We start from the raw sequence: 21278 nt of genomic DNA on the forward strand, positions 1-21278 counted from the left end.
AGGGATGGCCTAAGCAGCAGGGGAGCAGACAGGGACGTAGCCTAGAAAAACAAGGTCACTGCCTCGACAGGAGCACAGGTGAGGCAACTCCCTGACCAGAGCGGGACCGCCCTCCTTGAAGAAAATCAATTTCACCAATGCTGGTAGGGCGGGGAGACCTTGGCTCCTCCAGCCCAAGGGAAGTCAGCGTCGTCCACCTTGCGTTTCCTTCCCTCCTGCTCCCTGCCCCTTCTTCCTCTCAACATCATCAGCATCATCAACAATAACTCTGGGAGTTCCCGTCGTGGCGCAGCAGAAATGAATCTGACTAGGAACCATGAGGTTGCGGGTTCGATCCCTGGCCTTGCTCAGTGGGTTAAGGATCTGGGTTGCCTTGAGCTGGGGTGTAGTTCGCAGGCGAGGCTCGGATCCTGCATTGCTGCGGCTGTGATGTAGGCTGGCAGCTGTAGCTCTGATTCGGCCCCTAGCCTGGGAACCTCCATAGGCCTTGGGTGTGGCCCTAAAAAACAATAACTGCGGTCAGTTTCCTAGATCAGTAAGGGAACCTTTCCTGGCGTGCATCTCCAGTCCCCACAGGCAGCGTCCCAAAGAGATGCCTGGGGGAGCGGTGGGGAGGGAGGAAGTGGAGGTGGCGGCGCCTGAGCCTCGGGGATTGCGGATTGCGGTCCTCCCTCACCCACCACCAACCCTTCCAACCCTTCCCGGCCACTACCTCCCAGGGGCGGGACTATGGTATCTGGGTGCCTGGCAGGAGCAGATGCAGAGCAGTTTGGGGGATCAGATTGGAATAACTTAAGGACTGAGTCATGACAAGGCCAGCGTTATGTCCTTTGGGGAAGAACTGAGTCGGGGCTCAAAGCCTGGGCTTGTTTCCTCGCTCTCCCCTGCCATGGGAGACCTCCTTTCTCCCAGTCCAGGTGAGTGTCCACATACCTCCTGCCCCCTCTATCTACCCCCGAGCCCCTCTCCATCCGCCCCGTCACAGGAGCAGCCGTGTGGAGACACAGGCCTTCTCCCCATCCATGGTTTGGAAGAAGGTGAGGTTGGGCCACGCAGGCAGGGGTGGTGGGGTGGGCAGTGTTAGGGCGAAGTGCCCTCTCCCCTCTGAGCAGGTTCAGCACCCTCCATTCAGCATGAGGGTGGGGGGACCAGGACAGGTCATTGGACCCCGCTCTTCCAGCAATCTGTTCAATAAATGAAATCAGAACGAAATCAGTTCTGTCCGAGAGCCCTGTTCTTTTTCTCTTTCTCTATTTTTGGCTACACCCTTGACATGTGGAAATTCATGGGCCAGGGATCAAAATCAGGCCACAGCAGCAACCTGAGCCACAGCAGAGGCAATTCCAGATCCATAAACTGCTGCACCATCAGGGAACTCCCAGTAGCCTTATTCTGACCTCAGCTGTGGCTGTGCCTGGCCAGCTTCGGGCTGGGTGCTGAGAACATAAAACGGGGGAGTGCTTGGTCCAGGCGGCCCCCTGGAAGTCACTTCCCCACAGGGCCAACCTGGAGGACCGAGCAGGCTGGCGCTGGAGTCTGGGGATAAGACACATCCTGGTTCTGTCTCCCCCCCTTGGGGGGCAGGAGCTGGGCAAGAGGCTGTGAAGCCTCGGCCTCAGTTTCTCCACCTGCAGATGGAAGATGGGTGGTCCTTCCAGGCCACTGTGAGGACGCAGGCTGCCTGACACACCCTTCACATCAGGGAGGGTTTACGAATGGGCAGGTGAATGAATGAGGTGGGGTGTTGGAGAGGCTTCTCCAGCTGAACAGAGTCTCCGGCGTCCTGGAAAGTCAGCCCTCAGGCTCCCACCCAGTCCTTTCAATGCAGTCCAGCCTGGAGGTGGGCCAGGGCCCAGCACACCTCCCAACGCCCCACCCCCAAAGAAACCCTTACAAATCCCACCAAATCCCCCCCGGAGCTGTCTAAAGGGCTCGAGGCCACACCTCTTTCTAGGGTGCAGGACTGGTGGAGCGTGATTGGAGAAAGGGTGCTGAAAAGAAGCCCCATCCCTGGAAGAATCTGCCTGCCCCACAGCTCCACCCCCACCCCGGGAGGGTGGGGAATCCAACCGAGACTGAAGGCACAGCCCTGGGACCTATACCCCTTGCTCTAGAGTGAGTGGCAATGTACCCATCCCCGACTCGCCAGGTCCAGACCGCAGAGCGTGGGGGCGTGGGCGGCTGGGAGGTCATCGCCAGGGGCTTGAAAAGCACGAAACCCAGAGGCGGGGAGGGGAGAAGCGGGGCGGAGCAGAGCCAGACAGGAGAGGGGACTTGGTGGGAAGGCTGCTCCGCCTGCCTGCCCGGGGTCAAAGCGAGCCGAGCGGCCTCAGCGACGCGGAGAGGGGCGCCCCCGGCCCGCGCAGCGCCGCCGCCCCGCCCCTCCTTGGTCCCTGGGGACTGCTCCCCGGCGCTCCCGCCCCCCCGCCGAGCCGGGGATCTGCAAGCAGCCAGCCAGGTAAGTGAGGGGGACCAGCCGCCGCCCCACCCAGCACCCCCAAGTTGGCACCCTCTGGCTGCCCTGCTCTCTAGGGATCCTTCCTCCCCTGGGCGCTATCGGGAGCAGGACCTGCAGAGAGGTGTCCACTGGACCGGCTTCGGCACGTGCAAGTACACGCGGGGGCGGGGGGGGGGGGGGAGGCTGAAGGAGAGCAAGGGGGTGAAGCAAGAGGGGAACGGATGGGGAGGGGAGCTTTGGGATTGGGGGAGATACTCCCACCAGCCCTAACCCAGGGAGCCGTGCCCAGACAAGAGGTCAGGGACCTGCAGTTTTTCCGCATGGTTCTCTGAAGAAAGGGAGGGTGACAGGAGCAGGACACAGAGCATGCCTTGGGCCCCTCTGCTCGACCCTGCTCCCTCCCTGCCCCTTTAACTCAGGGTGAATCTGTCCTCTGGCCCCCACGCCCTCCCAAAGCCCCCAGTGAGAAGAGAATCAAAGACATGGGCACGGAGCAATTTCAAAGCCTAGAGACGGAGGAAGGCAGGAGACGGTGGCCCCTCTGACCTTAACCCTTGGTTTAACCAGTACTCCCTGCGCTCCCGGGCGCTCCCGGGAGACCTGGGCACTCCAGCGGGGAGGTGGCAGCAAACAAGGTGGATGCAATCCCTGTCCTCAAGGTGGACCAGTGGGGGATGCAGAGCTGGACGCAGAAGTTACCTATCACCGAGGCAAAAGGAAGGCTTCCCCAAGGCAGTGACGTCTCAGCTGCACTCTGCCCGTTAAGCTGGACTTGGCCTGATGCAGGCAAAGGCAACCGGAGCAGCATGGTCCCCGATCACACCTGGTGAGTTCAGCTCGACTCCAGCAAAATCAAGAGGGCGGCCTGGAAGGAGCCAGGGCCGGGAGAGCCTGGGGGGCGGGGGGCGTTCAGTCGGCAGAGATGGAGGGGTCAGCAGCAAGACTAGAGAGGAAGGGATGCGTTCTAGAGACGCCTGAAGGGAAGAAGCTGCAGGGCTTGTGATGGGTTAGATTGGACATGCATGGAGGCCAGCCTGCGAAAGGCAGGCGAGGGAGCAAGGATGAAGCCCGGGTTTCCGTCTGGGAGTCTCGCTTTGTGGGAGAAGATGAAGTTTGTGGAGCCTGTTTCCAAGAGGCAGAGAATGTTTCCAGGGAGGAGGGATCAGGGAGCCAAAGCTGTGGAGAAGTCACGTTAGCTAAGTCTTCACTGCACCCAGCAACGACGAGGCAGCTGGTGGCCTTGGAGTGAGCAGAGTGGGAGCACAGTGGCGCAGAAGCCAGATGGGACTGGCCTGGCCTTTGAGAAGACGGTAACGTAGGGATGTAGCCAGTGCTCTCGAGAAGGGGAGGAGGCTAACTGGAGGCAGACGTCGGGGGAGAGGGGGTTGGTTTGGTTTTAAGAGGGAGAGGCTTAAGTGCCTCCAGGAAGAGCTGTGGCGATGAGCTCCGACTAGGAAGAGGGAGGTTCCCATGGAGACTTGAGGTCCCGAGTCACACCAGAGATGCATGGAGGGCCCGTGCTGCCCAGAGATGCATGGAGGGCCCGTGCTGCCCAGCTGGTGATCTTCTTGTTCTCGGGTGGACCCAGAAAGCAGCTGAGGCTTTGTGGAGAAATCCTGGAAAGAGGGTTCCAGGATCAGATCAGAGCACAGTAACAGCAAAAGGCTGTGGAGTCGAGGTGAAGAGCACAGATTTAGAAGACACGCAGCCTAGGAGTTCCCGTTGTGGCTCAGTGGTAACAAAGCCAACTAGTATCCGCGTTCAATCCCTGGCCTCGCTCGGTGGGTCAGGGATCTGGCGTTGCTGTGAGCTGGGGTGTAGGTCACAGACTCGGCTTGGATCTGGCGTTGCTGTGGCTGTGGTGTAGGCCAGCAGCTGCAGCTTTGATTGGGCCCCTACCCAGAGAACTTCTGTATACTGTGGGTGCGGCCCTAAGAAGACAAAAAAAAAAAAAAAAAAGAAGAAGAAGAAGAAAACACACAGCCTAGATTTGAATCCCAACTCTGCCACATGCTATCTCCATGTCTGTGACCTCAGGCAAGTGACTCAACATCTCCCAGCCTCTGTGTCCCCGTCCAACATCAGAAATGGCAATAGCATCTATCTACAGTGTGGCCACAGGCTTAAATGGGTTAATAATATAAAGAGCTTAAAACAGCGTTTGGCACATAGCAGGTGCCGAGCAAGTGCTTCCAGAGTGGTAGCAAAGGGGTCTAGTCCAGAGTCAACTGTCTGGGTTTTTTGGAGGTGGAATGGTTCAGCATGATGACAAGGGTGACGAGGTCCTTGGTGTGATGAGGGGGAGGGTAGCTGGTGTGGCACAGAGGACTTGGGCATTGGCGATGAGACGCCAAGGAACTAAGCAGGCCCAGAGTGGGGCCATTGTGCAAAGGATGCTGAAGTCCCTCAGGGGACTTGGGCTGGAGGAGAAAGAGTGGTGTCCCAAAGCTCCCAGCCAAAGAGAAGCCTCCAGAGGTACCTCTGCTGGGCAGCAGCTTCTTTCGACCAGACTGGCAGGCAGCCGAGAGTGTGGGCCTGTGTCTGCAACTCTCGGTGTGTAATGCATCTGTGCTGGTGCTTCTGGGTATGTCTGGTCACTGAGTGTACACGTGTGATGTGTGTGTGTGTGTGTGTGTGTGTGTGTACATGCACTCAGGGATGACGATTGTCGGGCTACAGGTGTCAGACACAGGAGCTGGGAAGCCACCGCGCCAGACTTCATTCTCTTGTTTCCAGCCTGGGGAATAGAGAGAGAGAGAGTGTGTGTGTGTACGTGTGTGTGCACGCGCCTGTTGCCTGGGCGGGGGTAGGGGAGCTATGGGATTGGCTGGGGGCGGGGGGGTGGCAGCTTTGGGAGCTCCCAGCAGGCGGAAGCCGGTTGGCAGGAGCTGAGTGCTCCCCCCAGGCTGGTGAGTAAGCCGGCAATGAGCAATGGTGACGTGGGAGGTTCCCTGAGGAGGGGGCTGGCCCAGACTCCCCCGCCCCAAGGGGAAGAGCAGGGCTAAGGCTAGGGAAGCAGGGGGCTCTTCCGTGAGGGGTAAAGAGCTCAGACTGAGCAAGTGAAGGACTCAATCTCACGTGGAGGACAGGGACCTGGGACCAGTGCCTGACGCTTGGACCGAAGCCCCAGCCCTCTCACCCAGAGGCTCCTGGGCCCTTGGAGCAGGAACCTGGGGCCAGGAGGCCTGGCAGCTGCCCCGGTCAAGCAGCTGCTCTAGAACAAGACATCTCAGATGAAGGGCCTGGGGTGGGGGTGGGGGAGCAGGCTGACCTGAAGGAGCTTCAGATGAGACCCCCGCCCTAGGAGCTCTGCATCCCCCTACTGGGGACCTCCCTCCCTGGGCCCCAAGCTTGTGGATGTTCCGTCGGACCGTCGCCATCAGTGACTAGTTTTGAAAATGATCGAACATCTCTACAGCTGCCCGTCAGCGGGAATGCAGGTGTAACAGAAAGAGCATGGCTTTTTCAATCTAATGGCAACAGGGCAGGTGCTCCCCTCCCCAGCCTCGGGCTCTCACTGTGAACCAGGCTGAGGATTGCAAGGAGGCCGTACTCAGGAGTAAACGGGCTAGCGCGGGGAAGGTGCTTAGCTGTCCAGGGTGAGTGCCCCTCCCCCCAAATCAGAACACCCCCACCCCCAGGCAGGTCGTGGGGGAAATGGCTTAATCCTGGCCCAGAGCAAAGAACAGCCGTCTTACAGTTAAACGTACCTTCTTGTGGAGATCTTCCGACAAATGGGCAGTGACTTCTGAGTAAGTTTCCGCGGCCACGTCCACCATCCACTGGCAGCAGGATGCCAGATTCAGAGACAATAACCTGGTTAAACCCTTCCTTCACATTCGGACAACCGAGGCCCAGAGGGTGGCCTGGCCTTCCCGCGTTGCCCAGCCAGACCAAAGGCAAAGAACCCGAGTCCTCTGAGGCCCGGCCCCTAGCGTCTAGAGCCTCTGCTTCGAGCTGTTTATGGTCCTGACTCCCACATGGGGTCCACGAGGCCCCCCCGGCCGAGGCAGGGCAGGGGAGACGCCCGCTGCTGGACCAGGGTCACGCGCAGCCACATGGCCGCGGTCAGAGCCCTGGCTGTGTGGGAAAAGGCCAGGCTCTGGTCTGGTTCGGCCGCAGACTCCCTCCAGGCCCCCGTGTCCCCCAGGCGTAGACGAAGGAACCAACCAAGGTGGATCTCTACAGGCTCAGCCGCTTGGGGTGCTCCCTGGGGAGAAGGCTCTCCCATCCTCAAAGCCAAGATCCAGAGCCATGGCCGCCCTCCTGCTGAGGCAGTGGGCTTGAGGACTGGACGGGAAGAGGCAGAAAGCGCTCGAAGGGGACCGCAGTCGCGCCAACGCAGAGGAGGGCCCTGCTTCTGAAATGGAATGGGCCACCCCGGAAGTGACAGATGTCACAATTCATGGGCCAGAACCAGTCACAGAGCCCCACCCCATCACAAATGGGCCAGGAAGTGCAGTCATAGCTCGTGTGCAGAGGAGGGGGGGAGTGATTTGGGAAGAGCCCCAGTGATCCCCACAGCAGAGCAAGCCAGAGCACCCATGACAAAACAGCCTCCAACAGCCCCGGCTGCAGGGCCACAGGCCACCCGATGAGAAGGGCAGCGTAGCCGCAAGTGCAACCGCCCAACGCCCTCAACGCCTCCCCGCTGCGAGCCCCAGATCCCAATGCACCAGGGTGCAGGCAGCTTCAGGAAAAAGCGCATCTGCCCTTAGCCCATTCTCTGCCTGGGGTGAAGACTCTGGGAGTTCCCCAATTTCCCCAGTCAGCCAGATAAGCATCATTCGTCGCCAATTAGCCCCTGGAAACTCAGCCTTTCGGGCAGGTATTTGCTTTAGGTGACCTGAGTGTGCTAAGCCAAGGAAGGAGCAAAATGAGTTTACCCTCCTTAAGACACACAAAATACACCCTGTTTGGAGTTCCCGTCGTGGCTAGTGGTTAATGAACCTGACTAGGAACCCGGAGGTTTTGGGTTCGATCCCTGGCCTCGCTCGGTGGGTTAAGGATCCAGCATTGCCGTGAGCTGTGGTGTAAATCACAGACACAGCTCAGATGCAGCGTTGCTGTGGTTGTGGTGTAGGCTGGCGGCTGCAGCTCCCATTAGACCCCTAGCCTGGGACCCTCCATATGCCGTGGGAGCAGCCCTAGAAAAGGCAAAAAGACAATAATAATAAAAATAATAATAAGTATCAAGCAGGTGTAATCTTCAGTGATATCGTGGATATGAAGGTGCTTTGCAAACTGTAAATAGCTGTAGCCCTTCAGTGGTGATGGTGGATATTGCTGCCTGGCAGAACCAACAGCTACAGATTACAGGGAGCAGATGGTTCCTGCATATATGGAGCTTCCTGAGGAATCTGTGGCGTGTAGATGCCCTCCAGGGTCAACACGTGCTTTCTTTGCCAGGATCTGGGGATTTCAGAATTCCTGCCAGCGTAACGTGTCAGCTTCTGGCTGGAGGCCCTGGAGAAGGACCACCTGTCTCCATGCTGCCAGGGGAGGGAGCCCTGGAGTTTCCAGATTGGGCGGGCCCCCAGGTGGCCCCCAGGCCCTCCGACCTGCTTGGGCCAGACCTGTCCAGGGCGAGGACCCCAGCTGCCCTTCCCTGGCACCAGTCCTCATTTTCACACACCCATCATCAGATTCTCTCCCGCTCCGCTTGGAGTCAGGAAGGAAAATTCAGGGTCTGTCTCTGAGGCCCTCCCACTTGACAGGACTGACCCCCAGATCTGAGACCTTAGAGCCCCTGGTCTCTCAGGCACCACCATGGTGACATGGGTAACACTGAATCCTCACTACGCCCTGCACTGTTCTAAGCACTTGATGTAGCTTAAAGCATTTAGTTATCACCACACTATCAGGTGGGTTCTCTTATTAGTGGCATTACAGGTGTTAACACTGAAGCACAGAGAATTAGGCCGCCTGTCCAGGTCGCGTTCTATTACTCATCCAGCCTGCTCTGTGCCAACCAGCGGTACCATCTGATTATGCCCCTCCCCTTCCAACTCGGAGCCCTTTTCTATACTTTGTTAAATACAGTGCCAGGATATAACCTCATCCTTTGAGGGCCTTTATATCTGTGATTTCATGTTCTAAAACAGAATTCTCAAGTAGATGTCTTAAATTCCCCAGACTCTGATTACATTACCTTGGCTTCTGTGTGCATTTCCAGAATTCTCGAATCCAGTGATGGATCCCACAGTCAATACAAGAACATCCTAGAAAGGGGATCCTGATACCCAGGGATTGGGCTTTTGAGTCCAGGCTCAACGGTAGACTCCTGGGGGGGTTGGGATTGGAATCTACTAGAATGCCCTCCAGGAAGGACTCAGGACCCTGGGTCTGCTCGGCCCTCACCCATGCAGGGACTGTCCCTTCTCACTGACCATCTAAAACCTCAGGGGCTCCTCACTCTCACAGGGTCACTCGCTCCAGGCCTCACATGATATTTGGGAAAGTTAACGTCATTGCTACGCCAACCAGAGCCGGGGGGGGGGGTGCCCAGGCCCAGCAACAGGTCATGAGGTCCTGGTCCCGGATACTGGGTAAAACGTTAGATCTGAGTTTCAGGCTCTGCTTCTGGACCAGCTAGGGCTATAGACGGGATGATTTCCAGGGCCTCTACGGCTCGGGGGAGGAACGCCCCTGAATCCCAAGAGCTGCCACCTGCCCTCTGATTAGGACGGATAATGATTTTTACTCAAGGGGCACCTAGGCACTGCCGGGCCCTGTACCGCTATTGACTCACTCAACTAAAGAAGGCCTCCTGGAGGAGAGGCGGTGGAGGGCCTGCCTGTCTGGAGGAGGAGGGAGGGAGGATGACAAGACCAGCCACGAGGAACTCCAGGGACCCAGTGGGGAAGGATTCATCCCACGCGGGGCGGGCGGTTGCTTCCCAGGGGCCCGGGGCCCGGGGCCCGGGGCCTGGCCGAGATGACCTGGTGTGAGCTTTACACTCGCAGGCGCGGAACCTGGCCACCGAACCGCGAGGGGAGCGAGCGGGCAGCCCAGATGCCCTCCTGACCTCTCCCTTGCTCTGTGCCCGCAGTTCGACGGTGAGCGGAGCCCCTGACATGTGGGCTGGCCAGGGCCAGCGGCAGGAGGGAGCTTGGTGAGTGCCCGGAATCCGCAGGCCGATGCCGCCCCCGGAGAAGCGCCAGGGTCCCCCGGCCCGGGCGCCCGCGGGCCGCCGCGCTCAGCCCCGGCTGCCCCGGCCGCCGTCGCCGGCGCTGCTCTGCGCCTGCGGCCTGTGCGTGCTGCTGGCGGGCGTGAACGTGACGCTGGTGGGCGCCTTCGCCTCCTTCGTGCCCGGGCACAACGCGCCGCTCGTCGTGGGGCCGGCGCTGCTGGCGCTGGCGCTCGGCTTCTTCGCGACCTGCTGCGTGTGCAGCCGCCGCGGGCCCGCGCCCGGTTCGCACTCGGCGGCCGCCGCGGGGCCCGGCCGGGGCGGTGGCGGGCGGGTGGCGCTGGAGATGGAGAGCAGCGAGCGCACGGCGCAGGACACCACGGCCGTGCAGCTCAGCCCCGCCGCCTCGGCCGCGTCGTCCGGCCGCTCCAGCCCCGGCCCCGGCCCCGGCCCCTTCGCCCTGGAGGCCCTGGCGCCCGCAGCTGGTGCCGCGCCGCGCGCCGACGGGGTCCAGCTCGACCTGCCCCGGGAGCGCGCCGCCCCCTAGCGGCCCGGGTCCCTGGCCCCGACGCCCTTGTCCCAGGTCCCTCGGACAGAAGGAGAAAAAGCCAAGAAAAAGCCAGTTTTCATGCTGGGCCGGTGCTGGGCACAGGTAGTCCTCTCCGTCCCATCCCTGGAACTCCTGCGGAGGGAGCAGCGCCTTGGCCCCTTCGGGTGGCGTCTGCGGGGCCCTCGTTCGCCTCCCTCCCCGGACGGCAGGGAACTGGGCTGCTGGACCTTTCCTCCCTGCCACCCACGGCATTGGGCACTGGGAGCGGGGCTGAGGGCCAAGGGAAGCTGGGCTGGGCACACTCCATCCTTCCCGCCTGACTAGAAGCAGGGGGAGCCGCGCTGGGGAGGGGGGACAGGGAGGCGTGATGAGGGGGCTCCCCCGACCCTGAAGTTCTCCCCGTGATCCCCACTGTGCATTCCCGCTGGGCCTCGCTTCACAATAAAGCATCTCTGGAGTCAAGTCCTTTGCCTCTGCCCTGGTGCAGCCCAGGGGTGGGGGGGTGGGGGACTGACTCCCAGGCCCCCTGGATTCTGTGGTCCTCCCAGCCTGTGGCCAAGCGCTTCATCATTCCAGCACCAGCCCCTCTTGGAGACCTGGAAGGGAGCCCCAGGGGAGAAGAGCGTGTGGCTGCGAAGAAACGTCGTCGGTCTGAGACCGTGGGTGCCTGAGAACATCTGTGGAAACAGGACGAGGGGAACTGGATGAATATGAGTGTGACGGTGGGTGAGGCTGCCTGGCTGCGTGTATAAGAAGGGGAGCGGAGGAGTATTTGGGGTGATACTGTCTGACGTCGCGTGTGAGTGTGGGGGGCGCATGGGGGGCGTTGAGGTCTAGATCACCCAGCAGAGACAGTGAGGGGAAAGGGCTCCCTAAGTCTTGCAAAACCTACACCTTTCTCCTGGCCTGGCTGGGCGTGCAGAGCCTCAGCTCAGCCTGTCTTCTGTCCAGGTGGGTGAGGGCCTCTGCTGGGGGAATGCAGGCTGCCCGGCAGGAAGAAATAAGAGGGCCGAGGACCCGGCGAGAGATGCTGCAACCCTGGGCCAGCCCCTCCCGTCACTGCAGGGATGCATGCTGGCAAGCCTTGCCCAGCCTGCTGGCCATGACTCCCTGCCCAGCTCCCCCTTGGCTTCCCCAGCCTCTCTTTCTCTTTCCTGGCTGGGCTCTGCTACTCTTCTGCCCCGGCCGGGTTGCTTCCCACCCCAGCCCTCAGGCTCTCCTGCTGTCTCCCCTCCCACTGACCCGGAGAAGAGTGAGTGCCTGTCGGTGGGTGCGGAGCAGGTCCTCTCTATTAATTAGCACGGGTCAGTGGCCCTAACCCTTGCAGCATCTAGCCGCTAATGACTTCTTCTCAGAGCCCTTCCCCATCCCACCTGCACCTGTGTGTACAGGCGCGCACGTAAGGAAGACGTCCTCCCCAGACTCCGGGCCCGTCTTCTGGTTCACTGGTCCACAGCCTCAGACGCCACCTGCTGCCTCGGTGGAGCAGGGGGTGAGAAGGGCCAGGGCTGGTGCCGCCTTGGGTGTGGTCTGGGCCACCCTTCTCCCACCACCTTCTTAGGAAGAGGCACCCCAGATTCTAGCCCCAGAATGCCAGGCCCAGCCCTTACCCCTCTCCCATCTGCTGGCAGAGGCCTTGAATCACACCATCAGGGCTGCTTCTCTAAGAAGACTTTCCAGATCCTGTCTGGGAGCCTGGCTGGCTGCTGGGGAGGACGAGTGAGCAGGTGGCAGGATTCAAGGCAGTGGGCTGCAGAACAATGGTGTGAGTGAAGAGAATGCGAGGAAAACGGCGGGGCGCGGGGGTGGGGTTGTTGGAGTCTCCCGTCCATTGCCACCCCCAGCTGAAAGTCACGTTTTGTCCCATCTGTGTCCCCTCTCCTTCCCCAGGCACCCCAGAAGATATGCTCCATACCGCAGGGCCAGCTTTCCATTCAGACAGCAAAGGCCCCGATATCTCTCCAGGCCTGCCCCACCGGGGAACTCCTCCGCTCACACTCCACAGGCCCCTCTAGGGCAGTCCAGCCACTGAGCAGCCAGCGAGGCCCCCAGGCAGTCCTGCTCTCCACACACAAGGGGGCTGGAGGATAGCCCTGTCCCTGTACCCCTGCAGGCCGTCCCGGGCAGGCTCCAGACCCTGAGGGCAGATTGGGGGCTCCAAGAGGGCAGAGGGGGGCAAGTTTCTGTGGACAGTGAGGACTCTGACAGCACAGAGGTAGCACGCTCCCTGGCCTTGAGGAATCTGAGCAGGGACCTGCACCTCCTGCAGGGACACTGCCAAGGGGGCCTGGGATGAGGGCTAAACCCTCCCATCCCGACTCCTGGCCCTAAGACTCAGAGCCGAGGCTCCAGGGTCTATCTTCAGAGGCCCAGCGGCTGCAGTGAAGGACATACAGCCGGTCCTTCTAAAAGGAGGAGTGCTGGAGTTCCCGTTGTGATGCAGCAGAAACAAACCCGACCAGGATCCATAAGGATGCGGGTTCGATTCCTGGCCTTGCTCAGTGAGTTAAGGATCCAGCATTGCCATGAGCTGTGGTGTAGGTCAAAGGCTCAGCTCAGATCTGGCGTTGCTGTGGCTGTGGTGTAGGCTGCAGCTGGAGCTCCGATTCAACCCCCAGCCTGGGAACTTCCGTATGCTGCAGGTGCCACCCTAAAAAGCAAAATAATAAAAAATAAATAAAAGAAAAGGAGAGCTGCTGCCTAGGGCCTGAGGAAGCTCGGGGTGGCACTGTGAACCCCACCTCACAGGGGGAACTACTGATGGCCAAGAGGGAGCCCAGTGAAGGGCCGGGATTCCTCCCTCTCCTCTTTTTATTTTATTTTATTTTATTTTTTCCCTCCCTCTCTTCTCACCAGAAGAAACGAGGCCAGCCACTTAGGACCATATTTTACTAATTAATTCAACAGATGATTCCCGAGCCCTACTCTGCATCCATAGTTTGGTCAACAAGCTTTGGGGGATCTTCTACTCTACTTGCGGGAGAATGAAATAAGTAAACAAACAAGACCAAAAGCATCAGCTAATGGATGATGCTCTGCAGAACAGCACGATAGGAGGGTGAGACAGAGGGACTTGGATGGCGGGAGACGGCATCTCTAAAAGGCGACTCTGCCTGACAAGAGCCAGCCATGCAAAGGTCTAGAGCAAGAACATTTTAAGCTCAGAACACGGTCATCGCAAAAGCTCCAAAGCAAAGATGAACTTGGCCTCTGGGTGTCAGGGCCAGAGAGCAGGGCTGCAGAGACAAGGGCAGGAGATGAGGTTGGAGAGGGTGGGGAGGGGGCGTGTGGCTCCGCTCCCGTAACGCTTAGGAAGCCAGGGGAGGAATGAGGATTTTATTCTCCAGGAGATGGGAGCTACTGGAGAGTTTTAAGCGGAGAAGTGACACGATCTGATTTATGATTGTAGCGCTGGCTCTGCCTGCTGTGTGGGCAAGAGCATGCTGAGGGACACCAGGGAAGAGAGGGGCGGGGGCGGGAGGTCACTGCTGGGAGAGATGCTGGGCCGGAACCAGAGTGGTGGCCGTGCGCTGGGCAGAGTCTACATCCATTTCTGAGGTCTCCCTGTCGGGCGAGTTTAAAGGGAGTGAAAGAGAGGAATCCGGGAGGAAGTTCTAGAATTTGGGTTTGTGCCGCTGGGTGTGTGGTGGAGGAAAGCAAGGGCTGTGGCCAGACGCAAGGGCTGTGAAGCCGGGGGCGCTGCCCAGCAGGAGCTGCAGCCCTGAGTTCCGGAAGGACAGCACCTGGGATGCAGATGCGGAAGCCGCTGACCTGTGGGTGGTGGCGAAGCCCTGAGTCCAGATGCCGCGAAGGAGGAGAGATGAAGCCTGGGAGCCGGAACCTAGAGTCGTCCAATCTCTGAATCCAGGAGAGAGAAGGGACTAGAGGATGCCCAGTTCTGGATCTCACCCTACCTTCTGGGCCAGCGCCTTTCTGCTGAGGTCTGTGCACTAGGACTTGGGGATTAAGGAAAAGGGAGTGGAATGTGAACTCCAAGAGGCTGGGACGTCTGGCTTGTTCACTCCCTGCCTCCCTGGCCCAAGGTAGGTACCCAACAAATATTGGCTGAATGGCAGAATGAGTACAAGTTGTGAATGGTATCACACAGCCGAGAGTCTGGGTCCCCCACACGAGGGAATTATCAAGACGCCTGACTTGGGATAGGAAGGGAGAAAAAAAAAGTCCCTTATCTGTGTGGGAGTTCCCTTGGCCAATTCCCATTCTCTACTTTGTGGGGAGGGGAGGTGGCACAGGAATATAGAGCTGGCTCTGTGGCCATGAAAGGATGCATCTGAGGGCCAAGCTCCCCTAAATAGGCGATGGACAAATAGATGGGCTGACGGAGGAAATCGGCAGTGCTAGGGCCTGCCACCAGAGGGCACCCTGGGCACATGAAGAGGATAGAGATGCCAGCCCAGCCAGACCCCGGCAACTTCCTTTTCTCTTCTGAGGGCTGGGGGCCTGAGGAGATGGGGAAGGGGAAGATGGGTGTGCACGAAGGGGGCGGAGTTAGAGGCACCCAAATTTACTAAGTGACACCTCCAACCGTGGAACTTGACCTTATCACAGAAGGAGCCCTGAGGCTGGACACAGGCTTATCCTTTATCAAGGACACAGGCCAGTCCTAGGTCTGGTCGGAGACTGAGCCCCTACCCTCATCCATACTGAGTCCTGACCTGAGCTTGACCCTAACCACAGTCTGAGCCTTGATCCAGCCCGGTCCATACAATGAACCCTGGTCCTGATCTTAGCCTGAATTCTGACTTGAACCTTGACCTGTACCGAAGATTGACCCCTGACCTGGGCACAGACTGAGCCCTGACCCTGATCCATGCACTAAGCCCTGATTCTGACAACTGACTGAGCCTGACACGGGTCACAGAGTCCTGAATCTGGTCCCAACCTGAACTTGGATCCTGAGCCGTACATTGAACCCTGACCCTGGATTAATACTGAGCTTTCATCACAGTCACAGACTGAGCCTTGATCCCTAAGACTTGTCCCCATGCCCCATTGACTTAAGGACCTTAGGCCAGGCTCCGGAACAGAAGGAAGTAACTTCTGGAAGCAGTTTTGAGGGAGAGAGAAGGAATTCTGGGTCTCCGAATGGTTCAGAAACTCCTAGAAACTGCACGCCTGAGAACCAGAGAAAGGCCAGTTCTAAGCTGTCCAGGACACAAGGGAGGAAGGACAGCTGGGCCTTCGCCAGATGCCCCTGGAGCCCTGGGTGTGGTCCCCTGCCTGTGTGTCTGGGAGCCTCCAGCCCAGGCACCTCTTCCACCTGCACTTCCGACTCCAGTGGAAACCTGAGCAAGTCCCTTATGCCCCCTGGCTGTGCCCCATCCCTTGTTATCTCTTGGGGAAAGAGAAGGTGACCGGCTCATGACCGAGGGCCTGTGTCCCCATCCTGTTCCCTGGCAGGGAGAGACGCCCCCTCACTCGGGCTGGTCACAGCAGACAAGCAAGAAAAAGTGAATCGTGCTGGAAGCGGCCCCAGCCAGGCCCCAGCCTCAGGTTAGCAGTGGAGGGGAGACAGGAGCGTGGAGGCCGGAAGTAGGCCTCCCAGAGGTTCTGGAACATTCCTGGGGTCTGGTGTGTTTGAGGCAGCACCCTGCCCAGGTCAGGGTTGGGCTGAGGGCGGCGAGCTGGCCTCTGCCAGGCCCTGGCCGGGCTCACCTTGGGCGGCACTGGGGGGGGTGGGGGGCGAGCCAGGCAGGAGCCGGGGCGGGGGAGGGGGCGGCTCGAGTCAAAAACGCTGACGCCGAAGACAATGAGCTCTCCAAGGCTGAGGCAACTCATTTGGTCCCGGCCACGCTTTATTAAATTCTCATAAACCTGTCAGGGGGGACAGGGCTCGCTTCAGTTTACCTCATTAGCCCGACACAATGACAGTGGGTGGGGGGGAGAGGGGGCGGCCGGGAGGCCCGCGCTCGGCGCTGAGAACCGAGCCAGCCGGGAAGATAATTGAATTAAGTGGCTTTTGTTAATGGTTTTTAAGACTCCGAAGTGTAAATAACATTTAGGGACTTTCTTTTAATGGGGCTGGGGTTTTAGAGACCCGGGGAGCTCAGGGGAGGCCCAGCCCCGGCCCTGCCCCCTCCCCCTTCGGGGGGACCTGGGGCTGCGTAAAGTTAGGCTCAGAGCCGCCAAGGGAGGGGCCCAGAAGGTGCCACACCTTCCTGAGGGGTCTTTGAACCGAGATGGGGGGGCAGGGAGGCGGGCGACCTGCCCAGGCCTGCAAGGTGGCCTTGGACAAAAGGGCCAGGGCTCTCAGGTGCTGCTGGACGCGTGGATTGGGAGTGTCCAGGGCCTGGGCCTTGGGCGGGGGGCAGCGTCCGCTCCTCCCTGAGAGGTCGCTGGGACTAGGTTATGGCTGCATGGCTTATGGCCAGCGGGAGGGACCCCTTCATAGGACATGTGGGAAGGCTGCGGTGGTGGGTGGACACGACCCCCAGGCTTCCTGAAGGAGCCCACCTGAACTGAGCTGGAAGGGAACCTGCAGATGGGATGGGGAGCTCGCCTCTCTGGGAGCGCAGGGCCTGGGGAGCTGCATGTGAGGAGACAGGGACACGGACAAGCGGCTTTGGAATCTGTCCCCCGGCTTTCTGCAATTACAGCTTCTCCCTCCCCGCAGACCGGACCCAGCCCAGGAGCTGTCGGGGGCTGGAGGCGAAGGGCTCTGGGCTAGGTAGGTCCCAAGGGGCTGGAGGTGTGGTGGGGCGGGGCTGGCCCAGGGCCAGCCCACAAAGGGTTAAGGCGTTAATCGCCCTGCATGCGACAAAGGGAAGTGAGTTTTCTGATCCAGAAAGGATCAGTCCCTGGGACGCCCCATCAGGCCCTTCAGCGTGAAATTACACCCCAGCGGGGGGTGCTCCCCTTCCCCCCCACACACACTAGTCGCCTAGGCCTGGCCCAGGATTAGGGCCTGGAGTCATCAGCTTAATAGAGCCCACCCCCGCCCCCACCCCTTCTCCCCTAGTGCCTTCAGTCCTGCCTCCGGGCCTGCACCAGCCTCTTGCCTCACCGCTGTCCACCTGGCTGTGCTCTGTCTGGCCTCGATTTAGGGATGATCATTCCATCTGTCTTCTCAGCTGCACCGGGACCCCACTCCCTGTTTTCGTTTCTTCGGAACCTTTTTTTTGGGGGGGGGGGGGCACACATCCACAGCAGGCAGAAGTTCCAGGTTCCCAGTTCAGGGATCGAACCCACGCCATAGAGGTGATCCACGCCATGACAGTGACAGTGACAATGCTGGGTCCTGGACCCCCTAGGCCACCAGGGAGCTCTGAGTTTCTTCGTAACCTATCACCAGCACCTTAAATGTATCTTTCGGTGTTGGTCTGTTTGTTGTCTGTCTCCCCACCCAGGACTGAGTGCCTTGGGCACGAGGACGGAGACGGACTGTGCTGCAGCACCGCATCCCCAGTTGCCAGGCTCAGTCCAGCACAAAGACGGTGCTCAAGAAACATGGGTTGAGGAGTTCCTGTTGTGGCGCAGTGGTTAACAAATCCGACTAGGAACCATGAGGTTGCGGGTTTGGTCCCTGGCCTTGCTCAGTGGGTTGACGATCCGGCGTTGCCGTGAGCTGTGGTGTAGGTTGCAGACGCGGCTCGGATCCCGCGTTGCTGTGGCTCTGGCGTAGGCCGGTGGCTACAGCTCCGATTCGACCCCTAGCCTGGGAACCTCCATATGCCGCGGGAGCGGCCCAAGAAATAACAACAACAACAACAACAAAGACAAAAAGACCAAAAAAAAATAAAATAAATAAAATAAAAAAAAAAAAAAAGAAACATGGGTTGACTGAGGCCCCTCCCATCCACCTCGCAAAGACCAGAGGCGGTTCCTAAGTTTGGACATTGGAAACGGGGACAAGACTGAGAGGAGGGACATAAAGCCTGTGCCAAGACAGGGTCCTGGAAGAGACGGGGACCAGGCTATGGCCTTGGCCTCAGGCCCAACCTCATCCCTAATGGAAAAGGACAAGGCAGAGTTCCCGTCGTGGCTCGGTGGTTAACAAATCCGACTAGGAACCATGAGGTTGCGGGTTCGATCCCTGTCCTTGCTCAGTGGGTTAAGGATCCAGCGTTGCCGTGAGCTGTGGTGTAGGTCGCAGATGCAGCTCGGATCCCGCGTTGCTGTGGCTGTGGCTGTGGTGTAGGCCAGCGGCTACAGCTCCGATTAAATCCCTAGCCTGGGAACCTCCATATGCTGTGGGAAGTGGCCCTAGAAAAGGCAAAAAGACAAAAAAAAAAAAAAAAAGAAAGAAAAGAAAAGAAAAAAAGCAAAAGACAGGGCCCTGCATGGCTAGAGGGGGCTCACTCATCCTTGGGCACCACCCTGGAGACTCCTTCGCCTCACTTCTGGGCAGCTGCTTGGCCTTTGCCCCCTGCATGCCTCCAAGCCCATCTGCACCCACAGCTGGGCATACGGTTCAGCTTGGGAAGAGGCCCTGGACGGCACACCTGAGGGAACTGGGGGTGGAGTCACACAGAAGAGAAGTCTCAGCAGGGCATTCAGAACCAAGGCCGCCTGAGGCAGGCAGGCCGCCTGAATAGACTGCCCTGCAGCCTCTACACGGGAAACAGAGGCCCAGAAAAGGCCTGGGCCTGCCCAAGGCGGCACAGCAAGGCCAGAGAGGAACGGCGCTCCCGAGGTCCCAGGCGGAGCCCGGCCCTCTCGTTGCTCCCAGTCCACTCGGACAAACGCAGTGTGGGTTCCACAACAACTCTGAGCCTGGCTCTGCCCATGGCAGTGCCTGCTCAGGGAGCTCCATCTGGGTGTGGTAAGGACTGGGCCTGGGGGTGGGGGTGCTGGGAGGGGGGTCAAGAGAGGCAGGGGGCTTCCCCCCACCCCCGCCTGGACAGATCCGTCCAGGCCTCCTGGAGAGAGTGCCTGTGGCTGGGTTCTGACGAGGGATAGGCTTTTGCTCCAGTAGGGGAGTCAGCAGAAGCAGACAGGAGGGAAACGGCGCGGTGAGTGTGCGAGGTACCACGCGGCCCACTCTGGCTGGACGGCCCAAAGCAACGTGAGTAGGTGTGTTCTCCGTGTCCCATCCCACCCCCGAGGCCAGGCCTGATGAGCAGGAGGCAGGTTTCAGCTCAAATGAGGCCGAATTCCCCACAGTCAGACCTGGAGCGGGCTGTCCCGTGAGGTAATGAGCTCCCCGTCCCTGCAGGTCTGTGGGCAGGGGTGGGGTGTCAGTGACTCCTGCCCCATTGAGGACTGAACTGGAGGGCCCCTCTGAGGAGGTCTGTTCTGAGAACCTGTAGCAGGAATCCCCAGACCATCCAAAGGCCTGGCCCTCCAGTAGGCAACCCCCACGCTGACCCCTGTCCATCTGCGTGGGCTCGGCAGGATCCTGATGGGGGAGGGAGAGAAAAGAAGACAGAAAGATTCCTTTTGCAGATCCAGCTACTCCGGGTCCTGCGTGTGTACCTGGAGCTTCCACCCAGTCCATTCTGAGGGGCTTCCGTCCAAGCCTGACAAACATAAGGACAGAGGCCCCAGCAGGACTTCTCCCATATCCCATAGTTCGAGAGGCAGGTCGGGGCTTGCTGGCTGCATGTCTTTCTCTAGGTGGCTGGCTTACCCAGAACAGACTGAAGGTAACTCTGTTTTTATTTTTTGGTGGTTTTTTTTTTTTGTGGGTTGTTTTTGTTTTTGTTTTGTCTTTTTAGGGCTGCAGGTGTGGCATGTGGAAGTTCCCAGGCTAGGGGTCCAGTCGGAGCTGTAGCTGCCAGCCTACGCCAGGGCCACAGCAACTCAGTTTCCGAGCCTCGTCTGCAACCTACACCACAGCTCACAGCTACACTGGGTCCTTAACTCACTGAGCGAGGCCAGAGATCGAACCCTCGTCCTCATGGTTACTAGCCAGGTTCATAACTACCTCTGAGCCGCGATGGGAACTCCAGACTGAAGGGAACTCTGAAAGAGGCAAGCCTTTCAGGCATCTTAGCAGCCCTGCCTCCAGAGGGGCGGTGCAGGCTGCAGAGGAACCCCAGGCCTGAGGACGCTCTGCACCTTCTAAAAGAACCCACCCTCGGGAGTTCCGTCGTGGCGCATTGGAAATGAATCCAACTAGGAACCATGAGGTTGTGGGTTCGATCCCTGGCCTCGCTCAGTGGCTTAAGGATCCGGCATTGCTGTGGCTGTGGTGTAGGCTGGTGGCTACAGCTCGGATGAGACCCCTAGCCTGCGAACCTCTATGTGCCACGGGTGCGGCCCTAAAAAGACAAAGCAAATAAATAAAAATAAAAGAACCCACCCTCCCCTTCATCGCTCCCACGTGGTCCTGTTCACTCAGCCTAACCCGCATTCTTCCTGAGGCCCTGGGGCTCCTCTTTCCTGGAATTCTCCCCTTGGGGAGAATCTTAAGGAAAAAAGAAAAAGTTCCCGCCCTCCTGGCCCCCCAGCACGTCTGTGCCGATGGAGACGAGGGGAAGGATGGGGTGACCTCTGAAGGACCCAGGCTTCCACGTCTGCAGCCTGCTCAGGTGGGGACCTCAACAAAGAGCGGCTTTGTGAGCACACGCTCTCACGCACCCGCACCCGCACCCGCACACGCCCCACACAAGCTCTTTCCAAGAACAGCTCTTCAAGCCTGGCTGCCAAGATAAAGGAGCCACTGGGCGGTCAGCCTCCAGGAGGAAATATCGCTCCAGTGGCCTTTGTTGTTCAAAGGGCTTTGCGAAATCTCCAGACTCCTCTTGGAAAGGATCCCAGGCTGGGTGGTGGTTTCCCCGCAGCTGGGGACGTTGGTGAGGATGATGGCACAGTCTCAGGGGCCTGGCAGGGGCGGGGGGTGAGGGGGGCACCCCAGAGAACACAGGCTTGGAGTCATTAGCAGCCATGGCAGCGGTTTCATCCTTCACTTCCAATATTAGCTCACTTGATTCCCACAAGCCTGGGGGGGGGGTCGTAGGCAGAGGTCTCCCCATTTTTCAGATGATAAAACAGAGGTTCACAGAAGCCTAGCAGCTTATTAAATGGCCCCACAGTGCATTAATGCTAGAAATGAAACTGACTTGGTGGCAGTCACAGACTTAGCTCAGCTCTGCCTCAAATTGAGCTCAGCCCTGGCCCCATTTTGAGCCCCACTCTGTCCTCTCATTGAGCTGTGACTTGCCCTAGACTGAGGCCTA

At 59.2% G+C, this 21278-nt stretch overlaps 1 protein-coding gene across 2 annotated transcripts; it reads left to right on the plus strand.

Moving 5' to 3' along the window:
• The first annotated feature begins 1925 nt into the window (after window positions 1-1925).
• Window positions 1926-10589, plus strand: LOC110261236 (transmembrane protein 275). 2 transcript variants are annotated; one of them, XM_084959089.1, is made up of 3 exons: window positions 1926-2115; window positions 3118-3284; window positions 9510-10589. In XM_084959089.1, the coding sequence occupies exon 3, from the start codon at window positions 9598-9600 to the stop codon at window positions 10132-10134; it is 537 nt and encodes a 178-aa protein (XP_084815215.1). In that variant the 5' UTR covers window positions 1926-2115; window positions 3118-3284; window positions 9510-9597; the 3' UTR covers window positions 10135-10589. The 2 variants fall into 2 exon arrangements, with proteins under 2 accessions (XP_084815215.1, XP_084815214.1); XM_084959088.1 differs by lacking the exon at window positions 1926-2115 and adding an exon at window positions 2122-2458.
• Window positions 10590-21278: the final 10689 nt, after the last annotated feature.

The sequence above is a fragment of the Sus scrofa genome, chromosome 6, assembly GCF_054392235.1.
Source record: "Sus scrofa isolate SSC_HxYL_T2T_F1_AM1 chromosome 6, Sscrofa_HxYL_maternal_Yorkshire_Landrace_v2.0, whole genome shotgun sequence".
In the NCBI taxonomy this organism is placed as follows: domain Eukaryota; kingdom Metazoa; phylum Chordata; class Mammalia; order Artiodactyla; family Suidae; genus Sus; species Sus scrofa.

Excerpts from the sequence above, each read along its gene's own strand:
- LOC110261236 (XM_084959089.1), top strand. The coding sequence starts at position 9,598 with ATGCCGCCCCCGGAGAAGCGCCAGGGTCCCCCGGCCCGGGCGCCCGCG.